Below are 21,029 nucleotides of genomic sequence, written 5' to 3'. Positions count from 1 at the left end.
CTAAGTTTGAAAACAAATCATGACTGCAAAAAAAAAAATTTCTGAATAATAATGCAACACTTCTGCTTGTAAAGTAGTATCTTTCATCAGAAAACTATAAAAGCTTTATAACAAAGACAAGGATGTCAATGACATTAACACAAAAATTTTAAGTAAATTAAAGGGAAATGTTATTTCCGTTCCTGTGATTATATCTGGTAATACCTGACAGTAAACAAAAGTTGTATGAAGAAGAAACTGCAAACCACTTAATGTCTACGAAAGTCAGATTTCACGTGTGTCATGTGTATCATCAGTGTTCTTTTTCAATCAGATAGAAAACTACCAAGTGATGAGTTTTCCTGTGTTCAATGAAAAACTTCAGTTTTCATTGTTGCTACTAGGCTCAACTGGAACAAAATTATCATCTATGTAAGTTCAGCTTTGAGGACATACAAATAAATCCTACAGTCAGAGCTGATACATGTACAGAGAGAAGTAATTTTCCCCTAAATGTCCAATAATTTCTTGGGCTTTGAATATTTCTTTGTCACTTAGAGAAGAAGCTAGGAATTAGCTCTTACATATAAATCATAAGATAAAAAATGGAAGTAGATTTCTCACTGAACATGACATTTAACCCTTTTTCTTTGCAATTCCCTCTGCACCTGGATTTTCCCATGGCGGACTCCGTCTCTGACACTCACTCAGTTCACAGGGTTGCGGCCACTCTGGCTAAGGCTGCAATCCCCGCCATCCACTCCAGCACATTCCTCTAGTTAGGTTTCCTCACAGCAGTAATCACTACAGTAAATGTCAAAGTTCTATTTATATCTATTTGTTTAATGATCGCCTTCCCTGCTGGAAGGTGAGTTTTCTAAAGGCTGGGACCTTTCCTGTCCTGTTTACCACCAAATTCCCAGCACCGGGAAAATGTACTGAGTGAATGAATGAAAACACTCGAAAAGGTGGTGCCATGTGAAGACCCAGGAAGTACAACCTTCAAGCTTTATTTAGAATTCACTCTTAAGACTTTGAGTGACTATTTTTAAATGTAAACTATGATAAGGGAGAAGACAATTGTTGCATTTTAGGGCTTAGTGATTTTATCCGTATCCTTCATTGAAGCTTTGACTAAGAGTTCACTGAATATATATGAATGATGAAAAGTGTTTAAAATAAGTATTGTCAGAGCTGCATAGGCAAACAAGTATTCAGAATACGAGTTACTGGTACCAGACCGACATAGGCCAAAACTGTTTAAAATTAGTACTGCCCGAGCTGCATGGGTAAGACAGTGTTTGGACCCATTTTCCTCCCCCGCTGTCCCCACTTTTACATTCTCTGCCCCTCTGGCCCCACCCAGTGCTCCTAGTGGAGTGTGGCCAGTGGGGGGTGGGAGGGGACAAACCTTCACAGACGTGGACCAGCTTAACCTCCTCTGCGGCCCACAGAACATGGCACTTACCTCCACCACTCCGTTTACCTGGCTGTATGGTGATTATTTATCAATTTCTCCCAGGTTGGCCCAGAGCTTTTTGTTTTAAGTTTAATTAAAAAATTGAAGCCCTTGGGAACGTACATTTGTACACATCAAATGTAAGCATTTTATTATTGTATATGATATCACAACAAAGTTGATTTTTTTAAAAAGTTATGTATGTAAACTGTAAAAATTGGGGTATTATCACATATTCCACAATCTCTTGAAAAATGAGAATACTAGCAGCCACATGGCTATACTCTCAAGTTGGCATCAACTGGCACAAGGTCGTTTAGTCAGCCTGCTTTCCCTCCTGACACTGAGCCGGAACTAAGATCCCAACGGCAAAGAGTTTAGAAGCAGGGCTAAGAGAAGGCAGACGTCATTTCAGAACCCCCAGGGGTAGGAAACGTCCATGGGCAAACACGACTTTCATTAACATCTACAGCTGATTCCCAAATCTGTGTCTCCAACTCTGATCTCTCTCCTATACTTGACTCTTTTATTCAAGTCTCTATTAGACAGCTATCCATTTGGGTAACACACAAACACATTTAACTTCACATATTCAAAACGGAAGTCATCTTCTCTACCAGCCCTACCGCCTAAACATACTCCTTTTGCTGCATTCTTTCTCTCACAAGACTTCCACCTTCCCCTCAACTGCCCAAGGCCGTCTTTGTCAGCTACTCTCCCTACCTCATTCCGCCACGTGCTTTGGACAGCACACCCCGTCATTCTAACTCCCAGGAGACCTCACAAAGCATCACCTGTCTCCTTCCCCATGGCTGCTTGCCTCGCTTAGGCCACCATGCTCTTTCAAGGAGCACTGAAAATAGCCCCTGACAGGTACTCATGTTTCTCGTCTTGTCTGACTTGTTTTCACACCACAGCCTGGGTAGTTTTCTGAAGTCTCTTGCTTCCCTTCCGTGGCTCCCTCTTCAGTCACCGAGCGGGACTGGTGCTACTCCCACCCTCGTGGAGCTCAGCTTAATGCCCAACGTCCTGAGACAGCGTCCGAGGTTCTGTGTGATCCGCCCTCACTTGGCCTCTCCAGCTGCTCGCTCAACAATCACCCAATTCCACAGCTGCTGCGCTTTCAAATGTAGCCACGTTTGGAAACTCAATCCAGCTCCACCTCATTCTTGTGAAGTTCAGGGAACTTCTGATTTGGAGTCACAGCACTAACTGAAGGAAAAGCACTAGGCAGTAAAGCAAAGGGGCTTTCTTAGGATTCCCACCTACGGGAAACATCGACACCTTACCTTAGGTTCTTTTAAGTAACAGTGCATGGCCTGAGTAACATCTGCAGCGTGGACTGCGTTGTGGTAAGGGTTCTGACTATGGTAGTCTTCTTGAATCATAACTGCATCAAAGAAAAAAAGACCCCAAATTTAACTGTAAATGGGAGGCTTGTACACGTACAAAAACTGTGAAAATTATCAGTTCTCCACTTATGCTTTTCAAGTGGCTACCAGCTAACTGTCCAGATTCAGAGATGATAATCACCTCATAACTCACATGTACACCTAAAGAATCAATATCATTCTGGCTCATTACTTGTTTGAAACTAATGAGAAGGTCTTCATTTCAAAATTATAAATAAATGTGTTTTCTCTTTCTCTTTTTAAATGTGAATCTAACATTTTGCAAAACTCTCTTTTAAAAAAAACGGTCTTAAGTAGTTTTTATTAAACAGATAAAAAGAGTCTCTTGGTTTAATAAAAATAGTACAATTCATTCAACAAATACAGAGGGTGCCAAAAAAAAATGTATACCCATTTTAAGAAAGGAAAAAACTGTATTAAAATTATGCTGATGGTAACCACTCTGAGCACCTCTTGTAATTGCAGGAGTCAAACGTGACTTGTATTCATCTTCTGTTGTCGGTATATACTGAGTATTACAATTTTAATACAGTTTTTTCCTTTCTTAAAGTGTGTACACATTTTTTGGGCACTCTCTGTATTAACTGTGCCAGGTACTGTTCTGAGTAGTACTAGAAATTCATCAGTGAACAAAAATTCAAAATAGTATAAATACTGCGGTACAGAAAATGAACCTATGGGTACATCATCAGTGAGGTAAGTCTTGGATCTGGAATTCATTTCTCAATAGTATGGATGGATCTTGTTGATCCTGCCTCCTTTGCTCAGTGTCTGTTACATGATCACGTAAAAGTAGACTAGGATTAGGGGTAGGGCTGTCCCAGCTGTCGTCAAACCTGCCCTCTGGCCTCAGAAGCATAACATGAAAATCTAGTGATTTCTAAGTAAAGCGAACCAACCCCAAGGTGGTGAACTATGACCCACTGGTGAGAGGGAAACAGCATCAGAATTCTGTCTTTACTTCGATCCTATCATTTAAAATAGCCTTTTAAATACTCTTGTTAATATCTATTTTTATATATGTTTTATAATTTATGTATTAGTACAGTATTACGGACAATTTATAAATAAATGAGCATTAAAAGTTTCTCAAAAGTGCTAGGTAATACATTTATTTTAATTTGGTACTTAAGAGGAAAGAAAATATTTTCTTCCTTAAAAAAATAAAAAGAATCCTCATGATACTAAAATATGTTTTTCTAACATTTTTTTATTCAGTGAAAAACAACTTTTTTTCACTAGCAGAGCAGTCTTAAGTAATTATCATCCTGCACATTTAAACATATTCAAGATAATCTTTGAAGTTTATCAAAATAGGAGACCTAAATGCAATGTACCCAATCTTTTAAAGTTTTGCCTTCAAAAATTTAGAAAAGGACAGAGACTGTGCCATCTTCATCAGAAAGCTGTGGCCAATGGGAGAGAGACTGACTGCAAACTGTCCCAGTTTTCCCCCAGCCCCTCCGCCCATGGCTTTGAGCCTTTGCAGCTTCTCTGCCGAGAGGTGCAGTTCATTTCCATCTGACCTGCTCCGGCCGCCAGGACGTGGCAGAATGAGGCCGGCCAGCGCTGAGACCGGGGCTCCAAGAGCCAGCGCTCTCTGGGAAACTGGCCACCACTCTTTGAACAAGCTCAGCTTATTGTAAAATAAATATTTCTTTCTTTGTTTTTAATGTGAATCTATTATGGTGCCAAACTCCCCCGTCTCCTTTTCATTTAACAGAGGACCATGTAGAGTTCGTTCAGCCCGGTCAGGCCCTGTATTCCAGCTGAAGTCCCAGCCAAGGCCTGCAAAGCCACCATGCAGCTCACCTGTTGTCACCTGCAGCGCATAAATGAGCTCAGCCAGACTAGAAGCAGCATTCGACAGCCCCACAGACTGAGAAGCTAAATAAATACGTGTCATTTTAAGCCACTAAATTTGGGGTGGTTTGTTTTAGAGCAATAGTTAACTGATTTTATATATATATATATATATATATATATATATATATATATATATAAAATCAGTATATAAATAAGTTTTTATATATATATATATATATATATATATATATATATATATATAAAATCAGTATATAAATAAGTATATATATATATATTTCTTGTGTAAATTTCATTACTATCAAATGGGTCAGAATCACTTACCTAAAAATCTACGAAGTTTCATCATATCTAAATGGAAGTACTCAATTAGTCCATGAAGACTAAATAAATGAAAGGTTAAACTTACTAGACTATTACCTGAAAAAAAAAAAGCGATATTAGTAGCTAACATTAATTGCATTATTTTTCCAAATATGGGTTTCGAATATACAACATGTAGAATACTAATTTTTACTTTTTGTCTAAAATTTACATCTTGTTATTTTTACCAGTTATGAACTTCAAATACATCTTTTTTTCCATTCTAAGAAAAAAATTTTTTTGTTGTTTCATTTTCCACAACCAAATAACTAGAAGATAAACATTTTCAAATAGACTGACTTTTTTTTAAAAGACACCAAAATAGTTAGAATCAGTGGAAAACTTTGAAAATTGTCCCACAGTGAGTTTTAGGCATCCCAAAGCAATTAAAACATGGCTGCCCCTAACCTCTTCTGGACCAGCCCCTCCACCACCCTATTTTAGCTGAACAGGGATGTCCCAGAGCAAACTGCCTTGGCTGCAACCTTGCTAGGTGGACGTTGTATTTATTCTGAAACACACAGGGCCAGAAGGAGGAATCACCTCAAGAACCAAACTCTGAACTCAATTACTTGCCTCTCCCATACTTGCAGCAGAAAATCTGAAAGTTGCTGGAAGAGGGGAGGAGAAGAAAAATCTTCTTCTAGTGACATGGCTCTTTCATATTCCAAAATGCTTATTTTCAAACCTTCTCTTCTCTCCTTAAACTTTCAACATACTCACAGCCCATTCACCCCCTCATTCTCAACAACCTCATATTTCACACAAAAATACAAGACCTCAAATTTCCCTTTTTTTTGTACTGGATATGATTTTCTTTAATTCAAATTTATTGGGATGACAATGGTTAGTAATATTACATAGGATTCATGTGTACAATTCTGTAATACATCCTCTATATATCACATTGTGTGTTCACCACCCAGAGTTAGTTCTCCTTCCATCACAACATATTTGATCCCATTTATCCTCTTCTAATATCCCCTTTTCCCCCTTACCCTCTGGTAACCAACAACCAATGTGTCCTTCAATAGATGATTGGCTAAAGAAGATGTGGTATATATACATAATGGAATACTACTCAACCATAAGAAAAGATGAAATATTGCCATTTGCGACAACATGGATGGATCTTGAGATTATTATGCTAAGTGAAATAAGTCAGACAGAAAGTCAAGAACCATTCGACTTCACTGATATGTGGGATATAAAACTGAAAGCAACAAAGGAACAAGACAAAAAAAGAAACAAACACTCATAGACACAACAGACAAATTTCCCTTTCTTCCCGAAGCCAATCCCTCTACTCCTCCACAGCTCCCCCCACCCTAGTCCCACTGAATCCAAACATCCCTCCCTCCCTCTGCTGTCCCGGTATCAGCATCAGCACTCAGACATGATTGCGATTCTCTTACCCTTGAAACTATAAAGAATCTCCAACTCTCTTGGCCCCTCCGATTGTCACCCTCTCGATTCCCCTACAAGCCAAGTTTTCTAAAGGAGCTGCTACACGTAATGGGGATCAGTTTCACCCTCACTTCCACTCCTTTGTCCTTGACCAACTGCAGTCACACCAAGTGTAGAAATTAAATTTGGAAAAACTTCATGTTTTTGGAAAAACATTTTTATAATGTCTAGTTTTCCCTTCCAAGGTATAACTCTCCATTTTTTGTACCTTCCATTATTTCTCAAAGTTTTGTAGATTTCCTCTATAGGACACACATACTATATTATTTTAACAATTAAATAGACTGTGTTTTAAAGGGTATGAATGCATAATTACTACGTGCATTCAGACAATAACAGTAACATAAACATGATTCTAGTATTCCCTAAAGAAATCTATTTTTATATGATTCTTATAAAAATGTATGAAAGGCCTAACTAGTCCCACATTGAAATTTTTTTGTAAAAATATTTAGGAAGGATTATAGAATACTGAAAAGCATGTAGCAACCCAAAAGAAATTTATTTTTTAAACTACCTGACATATTACCTTGAAAAGGGAAAAAAAAAATTGAAATATTTTCTTTTTATTAAATTAAATGTTAAGATTCATTCAAATCCTGATAACACTCTACTGGTACAGACATGAGCCCAGAAGCAGACATGAGTTTAGAAGCACTTGTGAAAAAGTGAGTTATATTTCTGTTATTAATGTTGTAACAACCAACTTTTCTTTGGGTATATCCAAAGGTATTTCAGAATGTATAGTCAAACAAACTATCCAATTTAAAAATGGGCAGAGGATCTGAACAGAAAATTTTCCAAAGAAGACATACATGTCCAACAGGTAAATGAAAATGTGCTCAACATCACTAATCATCAGGGAAATGCAAATGAAACTACAACGAGATATCACCTCACACTGGTCAGAATGGCTATTATCAAAAATATAAGAAGTGCTGGCAAGGATGTGGAGAAAAGGGAAACCTTATGTACTGCTGGTGGGATTGCAAATTGGTGCAGCCACTATGGAAAAGACTATGGAGGTTCCTCAAAAAAATTAAAAATAGAACTACTTTATGATCCAGCAATTCCAGTTCTGGGTATTTATCTAAAGAAAACGAAAACATTAATTCGAAAAATTACATGCACCTCCATGTTCTCTGCCGCGTATTTACAATAGCCAAGACATGAAAAGAAGTGTCCATCAATGGATGAGTACAGAAAATGTCTCTCTCTCTCTCTCTCTCTCTCTCTCTCTCTCACACACACACACACACACACACACACACACACGCGCGCGCGCGCGCGCGAACATAATCCAGCCACAAAAAAGGGAATCTTGCCATTTGTGACAATGTGGATGAACTCTGAGGGCATGCTAAGTAAAATAAGTCCAAGAAAGAGAAATGCCACATAACCTCACTTATATGTGGAACCTAAAAACAAAAACAAAAAATTGACCTCATAGATACAGAGAACAGATTGGTGGTTGCCAGAGGTGAGGGTTGGGGGTGGATAAAATGGGTGGAGGGGATCAAAATGTACAAATTCCCAGTATAAAATATATAAATAAGCCCTGGAAATGTAATGTTCAGCATGGTGACTATTGGTAATAATACCGTATTGCATATTTGAAAGTTGCTAAGAGAGTAGATCTTAAAAGTTCTCATCACAAGAAAATAATTTTTATAACAGTGTATGGTGACACATGCTAACTAAATTTATTGTGATTATTTTGCAGTATATACAAATATCAAACCATTATATTGTACACCTGAAGCTAATACAATGTTATATGTAAACTATACTTCAAATTTTTAAAAATGTATATTCATTCTGTATGTTTAGGTTATGATAGTGTTCTCCCAAAATCGTTTCCCAAACCTAATGAAACAAATTACCGATTTCTAGGAATAAGTTTTAAGAAAGCTACAATCTAATAGCAAAATACCCTCTTTGGGAATTCAGGCAAACTGCAAGAAATATATGTGACGTCTTCCACCAAGAACTTTCCAGGAATCTAATAAGAACCAATCTATTCAAGTGCACAATCCATACCAAATTGAAAAACTGCATGCAACATTTTTTTCTCATTTTCAGTTTATAAGATACACCTGAATATTTTAATACCAGTGAATAAGAACACAAATCAATGAAAGATTTCAAAACAAGTGATGCTTAGTTGATGCGTTAAACAAGAAACAGGCACAGAAGAACTTGTTTTATATGAAAATGGAAACAAACACTTTATTGGACAAGAAAACTGTACTTACAGAAAAGCTACCCTCATAAAAACAGACCAAAGCATAGGACTGCCGAAGGTAGAGCAGCCTTTGATAGTTTTTCGAATGTGATTCCGGGGGGGAGCTGGCAGCATTGGGCTGCCTGCATAACACAGACCTGGAACGAGGGTCCTCACATGACGAAGGGTGACGAGGCACATCCTGTTACCTCACATAACCTAACTCTCATTCCTGTAAAAGGAACATGAAATATACCCTACCGGACAGTAACTACTTCCCTCCTCACAGCGGACAGACAGGGACCGTTTGTCTTGGCGGCAATCACTGATTTTGCCTCCTCCCTGTCTTCCCTACAGGACCATTTGGGAAATTACCAGAGTAAGAAATACAGAAAGTATTGGACCAAAAACAAGCAGGGAAAACTATACATTTGGATCCCATGTACATATATCACCCAGAATTCATTTCACGCTAAGCCATTTTGAAATGAAAGTAGTGCTGATTAAATAATGCCAAGTTAAAGGAATTTTCTTCTGCCCATTTGTTTCTCGATAATATCTCTTCATGTATAGAATTCCTGTAACTTTTTCGTGGCTGTAGTTAACTGAATATATTTATCACCATCTGTAAAATCACAGGTGGGTAGCTAACTAAACTCTATGTAGAAACCATTCAGCTATCTTCTCCACAGAAAGGAGTGAGGTGATTAAAGGGAAAACAAATTAATTAAAATAGTGGGCTTTTACTTCTGCCCATCCTACACGATCCAAACTTCCTCCACTTTCATCACCAAGCCCCCTGACTAGCACTTTTAAAAAACAAAATTTAGAGATCAATTATTTCAACAGTGACAAATGTCCCAGTAGACTAATACTAGGCTATGAACTATTAGTTTATACAAGGCTAAACCTTGAAGGTGCTAAGTGTGGCATTCTTTTATTTGTATTACCTTGAGATAACTAAAGTAATATTCGTGTTGAGTTAGGAAAGGGAGTTTCCCAGACCCAGTAGCAGCCCAGCCACCTGACAGTTCACCACTTGTATTTCCAAAAAGGGGAAGGCTGAAGAGAAGGACAACTGTATAAATGACATCAGAGCCTGTCCTGTGTGGACAGGCCAAAGTGGGGGCAGGGAGAGGAATACAACACTCGCTCAGTCACCAAAGGGCAAAGGAGAGGGGAGAAAAATAGAAAAGGGGAAAAACAAAAAGGCAGGGAACTAACTGGGAAGGGGGTTTTGCTGATAAGGTAAGCTTTACTCTCTTTACAATTATGCCTGAGATCCATCGATTTATTTTCTGTCAATAGTGTGTGGACAATCAGAAGGTGATTACAAAGGTATTTTCACTTAAGTGCGCCACACAGCTTAGAGGGAATAATGTAGTGATACTACAAAGCTAGAACCACACTGATTCTCAAGATGCATAAAGTTGTATTTGCTTGTGCATTTTCCATACTTGGCTTCCTTACAAAAGGAACTTCATTCCAAAATAAAATGAGAAAAAAAAGAGAGGTGATTTTAAAGTATAGCAGTGAACCACACATTTATTACATCTGCACCGTAAGAACTGACTTCCTCTCAGTGTACTCTCCACTCTGCTTCATTTATTTAAAAGGTATTTAGACAAAAGGGGCAAAGTCTAGTTGAACTACATGTACCACCAATTTTTTTATGCCAAATAAAACTGATTTCCAGTGTCAGTTGGTTGCTGGACTTATGGTGATCACTTCTTTAAGTATATATACATTGAATAACTACCGTGTATACCTGAAACTAATATTGTATGTTAACTTTATTTTTTAAAAACGCTTAAAAAAAACTGATTTCCCAAAAGGAATCCTGTTCCTGTTCCCACAAAGAGTAAGGGAACATGAACCCTCTCCCCAAAACAAAACTCAGGAGGGGGTGAACAAAGCAGAATCACCTGTTTTTCTTCAAAGCACTCTTACTCTGTAGATTCTAATAAGCCCCCTAAAGAAGCTCTTCCCCACGCCACCATGGAGAAGTAGTGCCAGAGGGAACCACATATGCCATATCTCCCAAGAGAGTGGAGAAAGAAAAGCCTGAGAATCACAAAGCTAGAAGAAAGGCTAGCTCTCGAAAAGTTGTTCATCTACCACATACTGTGTTTCCCTGAAAGTAAGACCTAGCCGGACAATCAGCTCTAATGAGTCTTTTGGAGCAAAATGAAAGATAAGACCCGGTCTTATTTTACTATAAGATGGGGTCTTATATAATGTAATATAATATAAGACCGGGTCTTATGTTAATTTTTGCTCCAAAAGACTTATTAGAGCTGATTGTCCGGCTAGGTCTTATTTTCGGGGAAACACAGTATCCGTAGCTATCAAAGCTGGAATATGGCATCAGAAGATGCCATTGTAAATGCCCACAATCCAAAAGAAACCAAAAAAGAAAAAACAAGAACATGATATAATAACTCTCACTTTGGGTTACTGGTAATAGTAGCATTAATTAGGGATGGCCAACTGATGACTTTTTGGATTGCTGATAAGAATAATCAAAAACTGAAATTATGAGATTGATTCTCCCGGCTTATAAATCAGTCATAAAGAAGGGACAAAATGATGGCCCCTCTACCAGCAGAGGGCTTGTAAATGAAAGCAAAGTAAATGAAAGCAATAATCCATCAATGTATCAATCTAGACAATACATTACTTTGAGAAAGTCAAATTCTTCACTTACCATTTGTTAGTCTATCAAACAGAAAGATATCAAAATTCCAATTTCCAACTTTTCCCAGCATACACTGAAATGAAAACCAAACATTCCTACTATAATTTAATGTCAATAACACTCTCCATCTTTTATAGATAGTTCAGAAAAGTTAATGAAAATGGTAAGTGACTGATTTACTTTAAGAAATGCTAAATATCATTGTCCTTTTAATCATGACTTTTCCAACTGGCTCCAAAAAAGGTCTGAAGGGATTAAACTCCATTAAAAAAAACAAATATTATTTTGTTTTCCAAGTAATGAATGTACAGGTAAGGTTAGTGTTTCTTTCAACATGTTCCTATACGCCCACAATCTTTCAAGAATTCTAACATAACTCACAGAAGTGTGATTCAGACGTTGCATGGTCCAGAAACTAGATTTTAAAAATCTAGTAAAAATGTTATAATAACTGAGTACTTACTATATTCCAGGTGCTGTTAAAAAGTGCTTTACTCACTCTCACTATTCACACCAACACTATCAAGAGGCATTGTTTTCAATCCTCATTTATAGATGGGGGAAACAGGCAACAAGTAAGTAACTTGCTCAGCTAGACAGTAATAGAGCTGGGGTCTTAACTCAGGCAGTCCGATTCAGGAACCTAGGCACCTGAAATCTATGCCATACCATGCTTAAATTATTTGCTACTCATTTTCTTAAAAAGTACTCCAAACTTATGGGCATTTATTTATATTCTTTAAATATCCTTATAAAATAATAGCATATACTGCGTTAATTTTTAGATTGATGTGTACTTCAGCCAAGCAAACAAACCACACAGTGACCCTAAAAACCAAATAGATTATATTTTTACACTATATATATGCAACTTAAAAATTCTGTGGACTTTATTTTTAAGAAAAAAAATTTTACTGTTTCCAAAAGTTCATTGTTGTATGCATGCATTTATGAATAAATTGACATAAGCATAGATACTACTAGAAGAGATCAATTATGATACAATTACACACAGATCAATATTCTCATTCTAAAACGCAGAACTCGTTAGATTTTTTAAAAAAAATCATGAACACTTTCCATTGATTTCTTTTATCAAACAGGGAAGCAAATTTTTTCCACTTGAATGTCATCATAAAAGTACCCCAGCCCTATCTACACACATTTACAAAATCTGGCCTGAAATATTAAGTCAAAGACTAATTTAAAAAATATTAGAAATGTAAGATTATTAAAAATTCTCATTTGGTCAAAAACAAGCTCACCTAATCTCCACTTTCATTAAAACATTTATTGTAAGAAAATAATGCTCAAAATCACTGGATATAATTAACACACACCTAAATTCTCAAAATACCTCATTGATGCAAGAGACTATGAAAAATCATTCGTCTGAAAGTCATGAGACCTAACTTGCTGTACTGGTTTACCTCTGAATCAGGAGGGTGGGCTCAAACAAGTCTCTTGCTCAATTAGGCCATCATTTCCTTATCTACTGAACACAGAAATTCGATCAGATAATCCATAATATTCTTCCCAGCATTAACAGTCTGTGTGATCTTATAGTTTAATGTTTTATTGATCTACTTTTTACTTAATGTCATAATAAATGAAAACACTTTCATTTATTTAGTTACTTCAAAAATGCCCCTTGCTCTGTAATACCTAATCATGAAATGAACAGCTACTCTAAAGGAAAAACCTGAAAAATGGGCTTAAATGACTTTCTCATACAAAAAGACTCCATAAATCAGTACTGTATAGGGAAAAAAAGGCTTCGTTAAACTTATCAAAAAATTAACATTTTCTTGAAAAAGCTATACCCACCTTGGCTTGTCCATTATAATCATCATCTAAAATGTTTAGAGAATTTGAAACGGTAGTACCACGAAAAAAGCGTGAAGATCTAAGATATCGCTGGAAACTTAGTAACCTTCTGATATTTCTTGCAGACACAGAAACTTCAATTTCAGATTGAGCTGAAATAAAAGGAGTAAAAGGTGAGTATAGCAACGCAAAACTGCATATACTATCTTTGTAATACCCTTTTCTAGTTATACACAAATATTATTTTAAATTAATTAATTGCTATACCACATTTCTAGGAAAGAAGAGGTACTTTATTTGTATTTTCAATTAAATAACTAAAAACGAAGAGATAAATATGTAATTTTGACAGCATTCAGAAAGCTAATAATGTGGAGTGGGGCTAGATTACTAATTAGTTTTTTGTTTGTCTGGTTTTTAACTTCCAAGAATTATCCCTCACTCGATTGCTTCAATACACTATATACACATTATGGAGCAGAAAGACAAACTCTAGCTTCAAACTATGCTTCATATTTGAGAAGCCAGGTCTCAAGTTACATAAGACTTCAGCAATTACACATCTCAAATCCTAATAAGGTATCATTTCAAATATTTCCCTAAGATAATTTAGGGAAAAAGGAAATGGAATGCAGAATAAAATAGTTTATATCCTGTAAGAGATCTAAAGGATAGGGATAAAAATTACGTATGACGACAAATTCTAGAAAAGGTGGTTCCTCATTGGAGACTGAAATGTTCTCTTTCTGTTAGTCTAACAGACTTTTCCTTCTCGTGTAAGAATAAACCAAAGTTTCTTAGAGCAACAAAGACTTGGGTTAAAAGTTATCTCTAGGGAACATGGTATCTTTAAATTCTAGAATCAAACTAAATTCAGTGAAATGTTCACAATATAAACTCATGAAAACCAAGATGAAGGATCAATAAATCATCATCTCTCATCTTAACTCCCATTAACTTAGAATCACCAGGTGGAAAGGCAGGTAATCAAACATATTCTCTCCTGTGTGTCATTCACTAACTCCTCTATTTAATCTATAAAATAATAGTGATGCTATCTCATACAAAGGGTTCTGGATTAAATGAGATAACGTATACACAAGTCAGATATGTAACAGGTGTTACATAAATGGTGGCAATACAGATGACAAAATCGATGCTGATGCCATTGCTTGCAGGTGTGCTTCTAGTTAATTATCGTAAGTTACAAATCTGTTCATGTTGCTCTAAATAAAAGTATTCATTGGCTCCTCATTATCTTATAACGAACTCCATCTCCTTAGCCTGGAAGAGATGGAGCTTCCCCGTCCCAGGTTCTGGCTCTCTCCAAATTCGACTCAGGTGTCACCTCACCTGGGAAGCACACCTGAACACCTGCACATACACATCTGAGAGAGATGGGAAGCATGGCCTCTGGGTTGTCATCGTTCCCCGTGCAGACACCCATGAGACTACTTCTGATATTGCATTATAACTGCTTATGTACCTTTCTCCTTCAACAAACGATGACCTCTAACGCAGGCACAAACTATTTTTTTATCTCTGTATTCCAAAGCCTAATAATAGTGCCAAGTAGGTATGTGTAAAACATACTGAATACATGTTGAATACATGCATACTGTTTTTGGGATATCTGATGAGTTTTGAGGTTTCTGTATACTCACATAAGCGAGAAATAAAATAATGCACATTGTTATAAGGTTTACTTCCTTATTTTTCATTCCAGTGAGTCTAAAATAGAAAACATCTAGAACAACTGTGGAGTTAAATTTTTATCTTTATCAATGTAATGCACATTAAAAGGACTGGAACCAAATGGTAAACTATTAATGTCAAGTGATTATGTTTGAACTAGAATTAGTATGTTTGAGGAAACTAGGGTAGCCTAAGTTCAGTGAAAGCAACGTTATTTGCTTTACAAAAAGTATGTCATTTAGCCTTCAGCAATCTCAAAAGATAAATATTATCCTCCACTTTACCTACGAGAATACTGAATCTACAAGAGGTTAAGTAACCTGCCCAAGGACATACAGCCAATAACAGGTGACAAATGGATTTTAAAGCACAGATGTCTGTTTACAATGCCTGTGTCCACAGTATTACTCGTATCTTCACAGTATTGTTTGTTAACTGTTTATTATAAAAATTGTATGCATACCATTATTTAAAATTATTCTTACTTAGATGAAAATATGTACAAAAAGCAACACAGAAAAAAAGCTAATGTACAGGAACGTAAGTATTTAATGTAACCTTTCTAGTCTTCTCCTAGAATAGATCTGGAAGAGACAGAATGGAATGGCACAAATATATGGGAGTACTCTGGTTTCTCTTCAGGTCGCATAAATCTTTCGCCTTTTACAAATATATGGGGAGCAGATGAGGTCTAGTTGATACAATACTAGCACCACTATCTCTGTATTATAAGGTACTTCATAGTTTCACGAAATGTTGCAGAAGACACATATTCTATCCATTATGGAACAGTAACCTAAACGAGTTCAAGGTCATGAGCATGACTTCAATTTATCTTACATACAAATGGTAATAATTTTACTACTGGCAATTACACTGCATTATGGGTATGCACATGCATATATACTAATACTGTATTTCCCCAAAAATAAGACCGGGTCTTATATTAATTTTTGCTCCAAAAGACTCGCTATGGCGTATTTTCAGAGGATGTCTTATTTTCTCATGTACAACAATCTACTATTTATTCAAATACATAGTCATGTCATCTTCTGGAACATCGTCATAACGTAAATGCATCTGTCTGGCTGACGATCTTAACTGGGGCTTATTTTCGGGGCAGGTCTTATTTTTGGGGAAACACGGTAGTAGGGTGACTGCTTTCAAATTATATGCCCAAACTAATGAACACATCCTTGAAGTAAATTTTGAGAATCTCTTTGGGAGGATAATTGTATAAGACCCCCCAAAAAATGAATGAGCTTTATCTGAGGAGAAAACCCCAACAACTCAATCTGCTACGCCAAGTCTCTGTGTCAACATGGCAGGATTCACAGTGAGCGGTTAAGACAACTGGCACTGTCTGAAGTCAGGCCTCTATCCACAAGGTCACAGTTATACCCTCCCCTGCCTTTCTCCTATTTTCTGGATGACTTCTGACAAGTTACAAGTTCTCTAAGTCTCATTTTCCTTATCTGAAAAAAACTAACAATAATTCATGTCTTTTGCCTGTTTCACAGAGCCCTGAAATTGGGACTTATTATCAAGAGTTCTGTTTTGACCACCTGAAGCTGAGAATGAATGTTAGACATTAACTCAGGGGGAAATGCTCACTCATGACAGGAGCCCAATGCCTTCCAGACTTTTACTTAATGATAGAACCAGCCTTAATCACGACTGATTATTTCACAATCTAAGGACAGAGAACCTGTCCAGAGGAAACATCAAATCATCTAGAGAAAAGTATTTTCTTCAGACAGAGGGCCTGAGGAGCCTACACCTAGGATTCATTCTGGAAAGGACTGAAAATCCCATGGGAACTTGCAGAGATGGCATCTAAAACTACCTGGAAGCTCTTAGACTTTAATACAGGATCAGAACTTGGTGATGGGGGTGGATATTTGATTTTTTCACCCATCTAATTTTTGAATATGTAGTTCACTCATGTTTCAAAATTGAAAAGGAGGGAAGGAGGGAGGGAGGGAGAAAGATCAATGCAAAACCTCAACCTACCAGATCCACCATCCAACCAAGTGCCAAGGCCTCCCCTAAAATGATAATCTTTTTCTCAGTTTCTTGTGTATCCTTCCTGAGGTTTTTGATCAAATATAGGGAAACATCATTATATATTTTTCTACCTCTTTTACATAAATAGTAGCATAGTATACAACCTGGTCTGCATCTTGCTTTTTAATTTATCTTGGAGCTATTTTCCTATTAGTACCTTCCTCATTCTAAGGCTGTAAAATATTCCGTCATATGAATGAACCATAATCTATTAACCAATCCTCTACTGAAAGACATTGCTACAATTTTACAGTTTGCAAAAATACCTTCATTTTGTTAAATATCCTTATATTTCTACCACTTGTTTAACAGCTGTAGATATCATCCTTTAATTTTTTGTTATTACACATCAGGAAATCAACTGATAGCCCATCCTACTTCCCTTTCCTCCTCTAATGTTTGTTAGTTGTCAGAGCACTTATTATTTTTCTTTCACTCAAATCCCCACTTTATATTCCACTCTAGAATTAAATATATTCAGGTCCTTTTACCATGGCTTCCTTCCCCAGTTACCTTTTGTTTCCTTAGTAGTTTCCTTAAGAAGAGCTCATAAAAACATCACCTCACAAACAATATATTCTTAAATGTTCAAACTTTTGTTGGTAGTCTTTGTACTCGAAGAACAGATTGACTACATATAAACTTTGTGGCCCTCATTTTCCTTCCCCGCGTGTATTTGAAGGTATTGGTTCATTGTCTTCTCATATTGCAATTTAAAACCTGAGGCAAACCCATTATTTTCCCCTTTATAAGTGACCCACAGAATAGCTTTTTATCTTCAAGTCTAATGACTTGCTAGGATAGACCTCATGTCACCTGGTACATGGTGTGTTCTTTCAACACGTAAATTCAAATCTGTTATTTCTGAAAAGTTGTCTTGAATTATATCTAAATATTTATTCAGTGCCACTATCTTAGCTTTATTATTCAGAGAGACTTTAAACGGTTATGTTGAAACACCTTTGCCTGTCTGCTGTATCACTTTCTCTCCAAATCTTTTTAACTATTAGTTTTGTTTGCTTTGCTCATTTCTATTCACTATGCTCATTACCTTGTTTAGTGCATATTCTACCTTGTTTTCCTACCAAATGTCCTCATTTCTGGGATATATTTAAATTTTTGCTCCATTTCCTGATTCTGAATGTACATATTTCAACTATTTTTGTTGTCTTATTATCTTTTCCCTGATTTCTTGAATTTGTGCTTTACAGTGAAATTATTGCTTCGTTTATTATTTTGTAAGTGTGTAGAAAATTTGGCCACAATTTTCATCAGTTCAATGATACCTTTCTCTGGGAAGTGCTTTTCAATCACTGTTAAGTTCTGCTCTCTTCCACTCTTTTGCATAATTAAATTGTCTGATGTGCCACTTTCTTTGTTTTAAAGAGTCATTAGGAATGGGTTGAATTTTCCTGGACTAACCCTTTACACCCAGTGCTTAGCGGGATGGGAGCGAGATCTTAGGAGAGGACAGTGGAGCCCTCTGAGCTTCTCCACCCCAATGGCGCTCTCCTCTCCTTCTTACTAACACGACTTTGCTATTTCTCTAAATTGGGCCCAGGAGGACTGCACCCACCCCTTCTCAGGCCAGCTCATAGGCCAAATGTGGCAAGCAAAACATTTCAGTTTGTACTTCAGGGTAAGTACCTTACACTAAAAAAAAAAAAAAAAAAAAAAGGAAGAAAAAAAGAAAAAGGTTAGTAAGAATTCTGCTGTGGCTTAACATATGGTCTATTTGGGAGAAAGTCTGAAAAGAATGTGTACCCTGGAGTGTTCCATACATTCCTGATAGGTCTGATTGGCTTAGGGTTTTATTCAAGTCCTCTATTTCTTTATTGAATCTGTCTGGTTCTATTCATTATTGAAAATAGGTAAAGTCTCCTTATTGTAGAATTGTCTGCTTATTCTTTCAATGATGTCAATGTGTGCTTCATATATTTTGGGGTTCTGTGGTTTAATGTGTGTATAATTTATATTTCTTTCTGCATTGAACATTTTATCATTGTACAATGTCCTTCTTTGTCTCTTGTAACCTTTTCTGATGTACAGTCTACTTTGTCTGACAATAATACAGCCACCCAGCCCTCTGTGCCTTCTTTTGGTTACTATTTACATAGAATGCCATGCCCATCCTTTTACTTTCAACCTCTTTGTACAGTCCTTATATCTAAAGTGAGTCCCTTCTACACGGCATACAGATGGACTGTTTTTTCAATCCATTTGTCCATCTCTGCCTTTACACAGAAGAATTCACTTCTGCCATTTTGTATGTTTTGTTTATGTTCCTTAATTCCTCAATTATTGCCTTTAGCATCTAGTTGATTTTTTTGTTTAATTTTTGTTGGGGAATACTGGGGAACAGTGTATTTTTTCAGGACCCATCAGCTCCAAGCTCAAGCCATTGTTTCTCACTGGCCCATGTGGGAATCGAACCGGTGACTGTGGTGTTATGAGCACTGAGCTCTAACCAACTGAGCCCACTGGCCGCCCCATCATCTCGTTGATTTTTATAGTGTGCCATTTTGAGTACCTCTTCTTTCCTTTTCTATATATTTTTTAGTTATTTTCTTAGTGGTTATCTTGTTGATTACAATTAATATCTTAAACTTATAACACCCTAGTTTGAATAATACCAACTTAGTGTCAACAGTGTATACTCTGCTTTTGTAATCTCCATCTCTTTACCTTTATACTGTTATTGTCACAGACTGCATCTTTATACTTTGTGTGGCCATTAACTAGATTTATAAATGGACAGTAACAAAGCACAATAATACTGGCTTTTATGTTTACCTATGTAGTTATCTTAATCAGTATCCTTTGCTTCTATGGCTTTGAGTTACACTCTAGTGCCCTTTCATTTGATCCTGAAGGACTCCCGTTAGCATTTCTTGTAGGACAAGTCTACTGGTAATGAACTCCCTCAGCTTTTGTCTGTCTGGAAATATATTAATCTCGTCTTCATTTCTGAAGGATAATTTGACCGGATACAAATTTCTCAGTTGATAGCCACCCTCTCCTTTCAGGATTTGAAATACATCATCCCCACCCCTTACAGCCTCCAAAACATCAGCTGTTAATCTTATTGATTATCCCTTGTTTATTACAAGTTGCTTCTCTCTTGCTTTCAAAATTCTTTGACTTTGGGTTTTAAAATTTTGAATATAATGTATCTCAGTGTGGATCTCTTTCCTGCTTGGAGTTCGCTGAGCTTCTTGGATGTGTATATTCATGTCTTCATCAAATTTCGGAAATTTCCCACCATTATTTCTTCAAATATTTTTTTCTGCCTTTTTCTTTTTTTCTCATGCTAGGACTCCTATGATTTATATATTGATACACATAATGTTCCTCCACTAGTTTCTTGGGATCTATTCATTTTTCATTCTTGTTTCTTTCTGCTTTTCAGTCTATGTAATTTCAGTGAGCTAATCTTCAAGCTTGCTAATCCTTTCTTCTGCCTGCTCACATGTGCTGTTGAATCCCACTAGTGAATTTTTCATTTCAGTTATTGTACTTTCCGGCTCCAGAATTTGGTTCCTCTTTATAATTTCTATCCATTGAGATTCTAATTTTGTTCATACAACATTATCTTCATTTCCTTTCATTCTTTGTCCATGGTTAGCTTTAGTTCATTGAGCATTTAAGACAGTTGGCCATACTTTCTGGTCCCTTTGTATGTTTTATAGTGTTTTTAATTGAGAACTAGACATTCTGAGTATTATACTGGAAATACAATCTCTCACTTCTCCAGGACTGTTTGTTTTTGCTTGTTTGTGGGCTGGAGCCATCTGTATTGTGACTTTTCCAAACTATTTTTGCCTTTGCATATCTATTTGCCTTTGTTTATTCCTTGTTGTGTGTGGTCACTGAAATTCCTGCAGTCAGCCAGTGACCCAACATAGATTTTCTGAAACGTCTGGCTCTAAAAGGCGGGGTGGGGGTGGGTGAAAGAAAAGTACTGATTCTTTAAATCTTCTGGTAGATGCCATGGGTGAAGCCCTCTGCAGCCAA

General features: G+C 36.7%; 1 protein-coding gene across 13 annotated transcripts in view; it reads right to left on the bottom strand.

Annotated features, from left to right (window-relative positions):
- PDE7A (phosphodiesterase 7A) overlaps window positions 1-21,029 on the bottom strand; it is a 97,714-nt gene that overhangs the window by 22,293 nt on the left and 54,392 nt on the right. For all 13 annotated transcript variants that reach the window (XR_016021703.1, XR_016021699.1, XR_016021700.1 and 10 more), the window contains exons 4-7: window positions 13,254-13,405; window positions 11,436-11,499; window positions 4,999-5,094; window positions 2,728-2,828 (exon numbers count right to left, since the gene is read on the bottom strand). Coding sequence is in view for 4 of the 13 variants with exons in the window: in XM_019710689.3 (XP_019566248.2) it covers window positions 2,728-2,828; window positions 4,999-5,094; window positions 11,436-11,499; window positions 13,254-13,405 (413 nt within the window). In the remaining 9 variants the exon portion in view is untranslated. The remainder of the gene's footprint in view (window positions 1-2,727; window positions 2,829-4,998; window positions 5,095-11,435; window positions 11,500-13,253; window positions 13,406-21,029) is intronic.

This window comes from Rhinolophus sinicus, chromosome 7 (genome assembly GCF_057876585.1).
Source record: "Rhinolophus sinicus isolate RSI-liver-muscle chromosome 7, RSI-T2T, whole genome shotgun sequence".
Classification (NCBI taxonomy): domain Eukaryota; kingdom Metazoa; phylum Chordata; class Mammalia; order Chiroptera; family Rhinolophidae; genus Rhinolophus; species Rhinolophus sinicus.
Note: the sequence above shows the minus strand (reverse complement) of the source record. Positions and strands in the feature narration are given on the sequence as shown.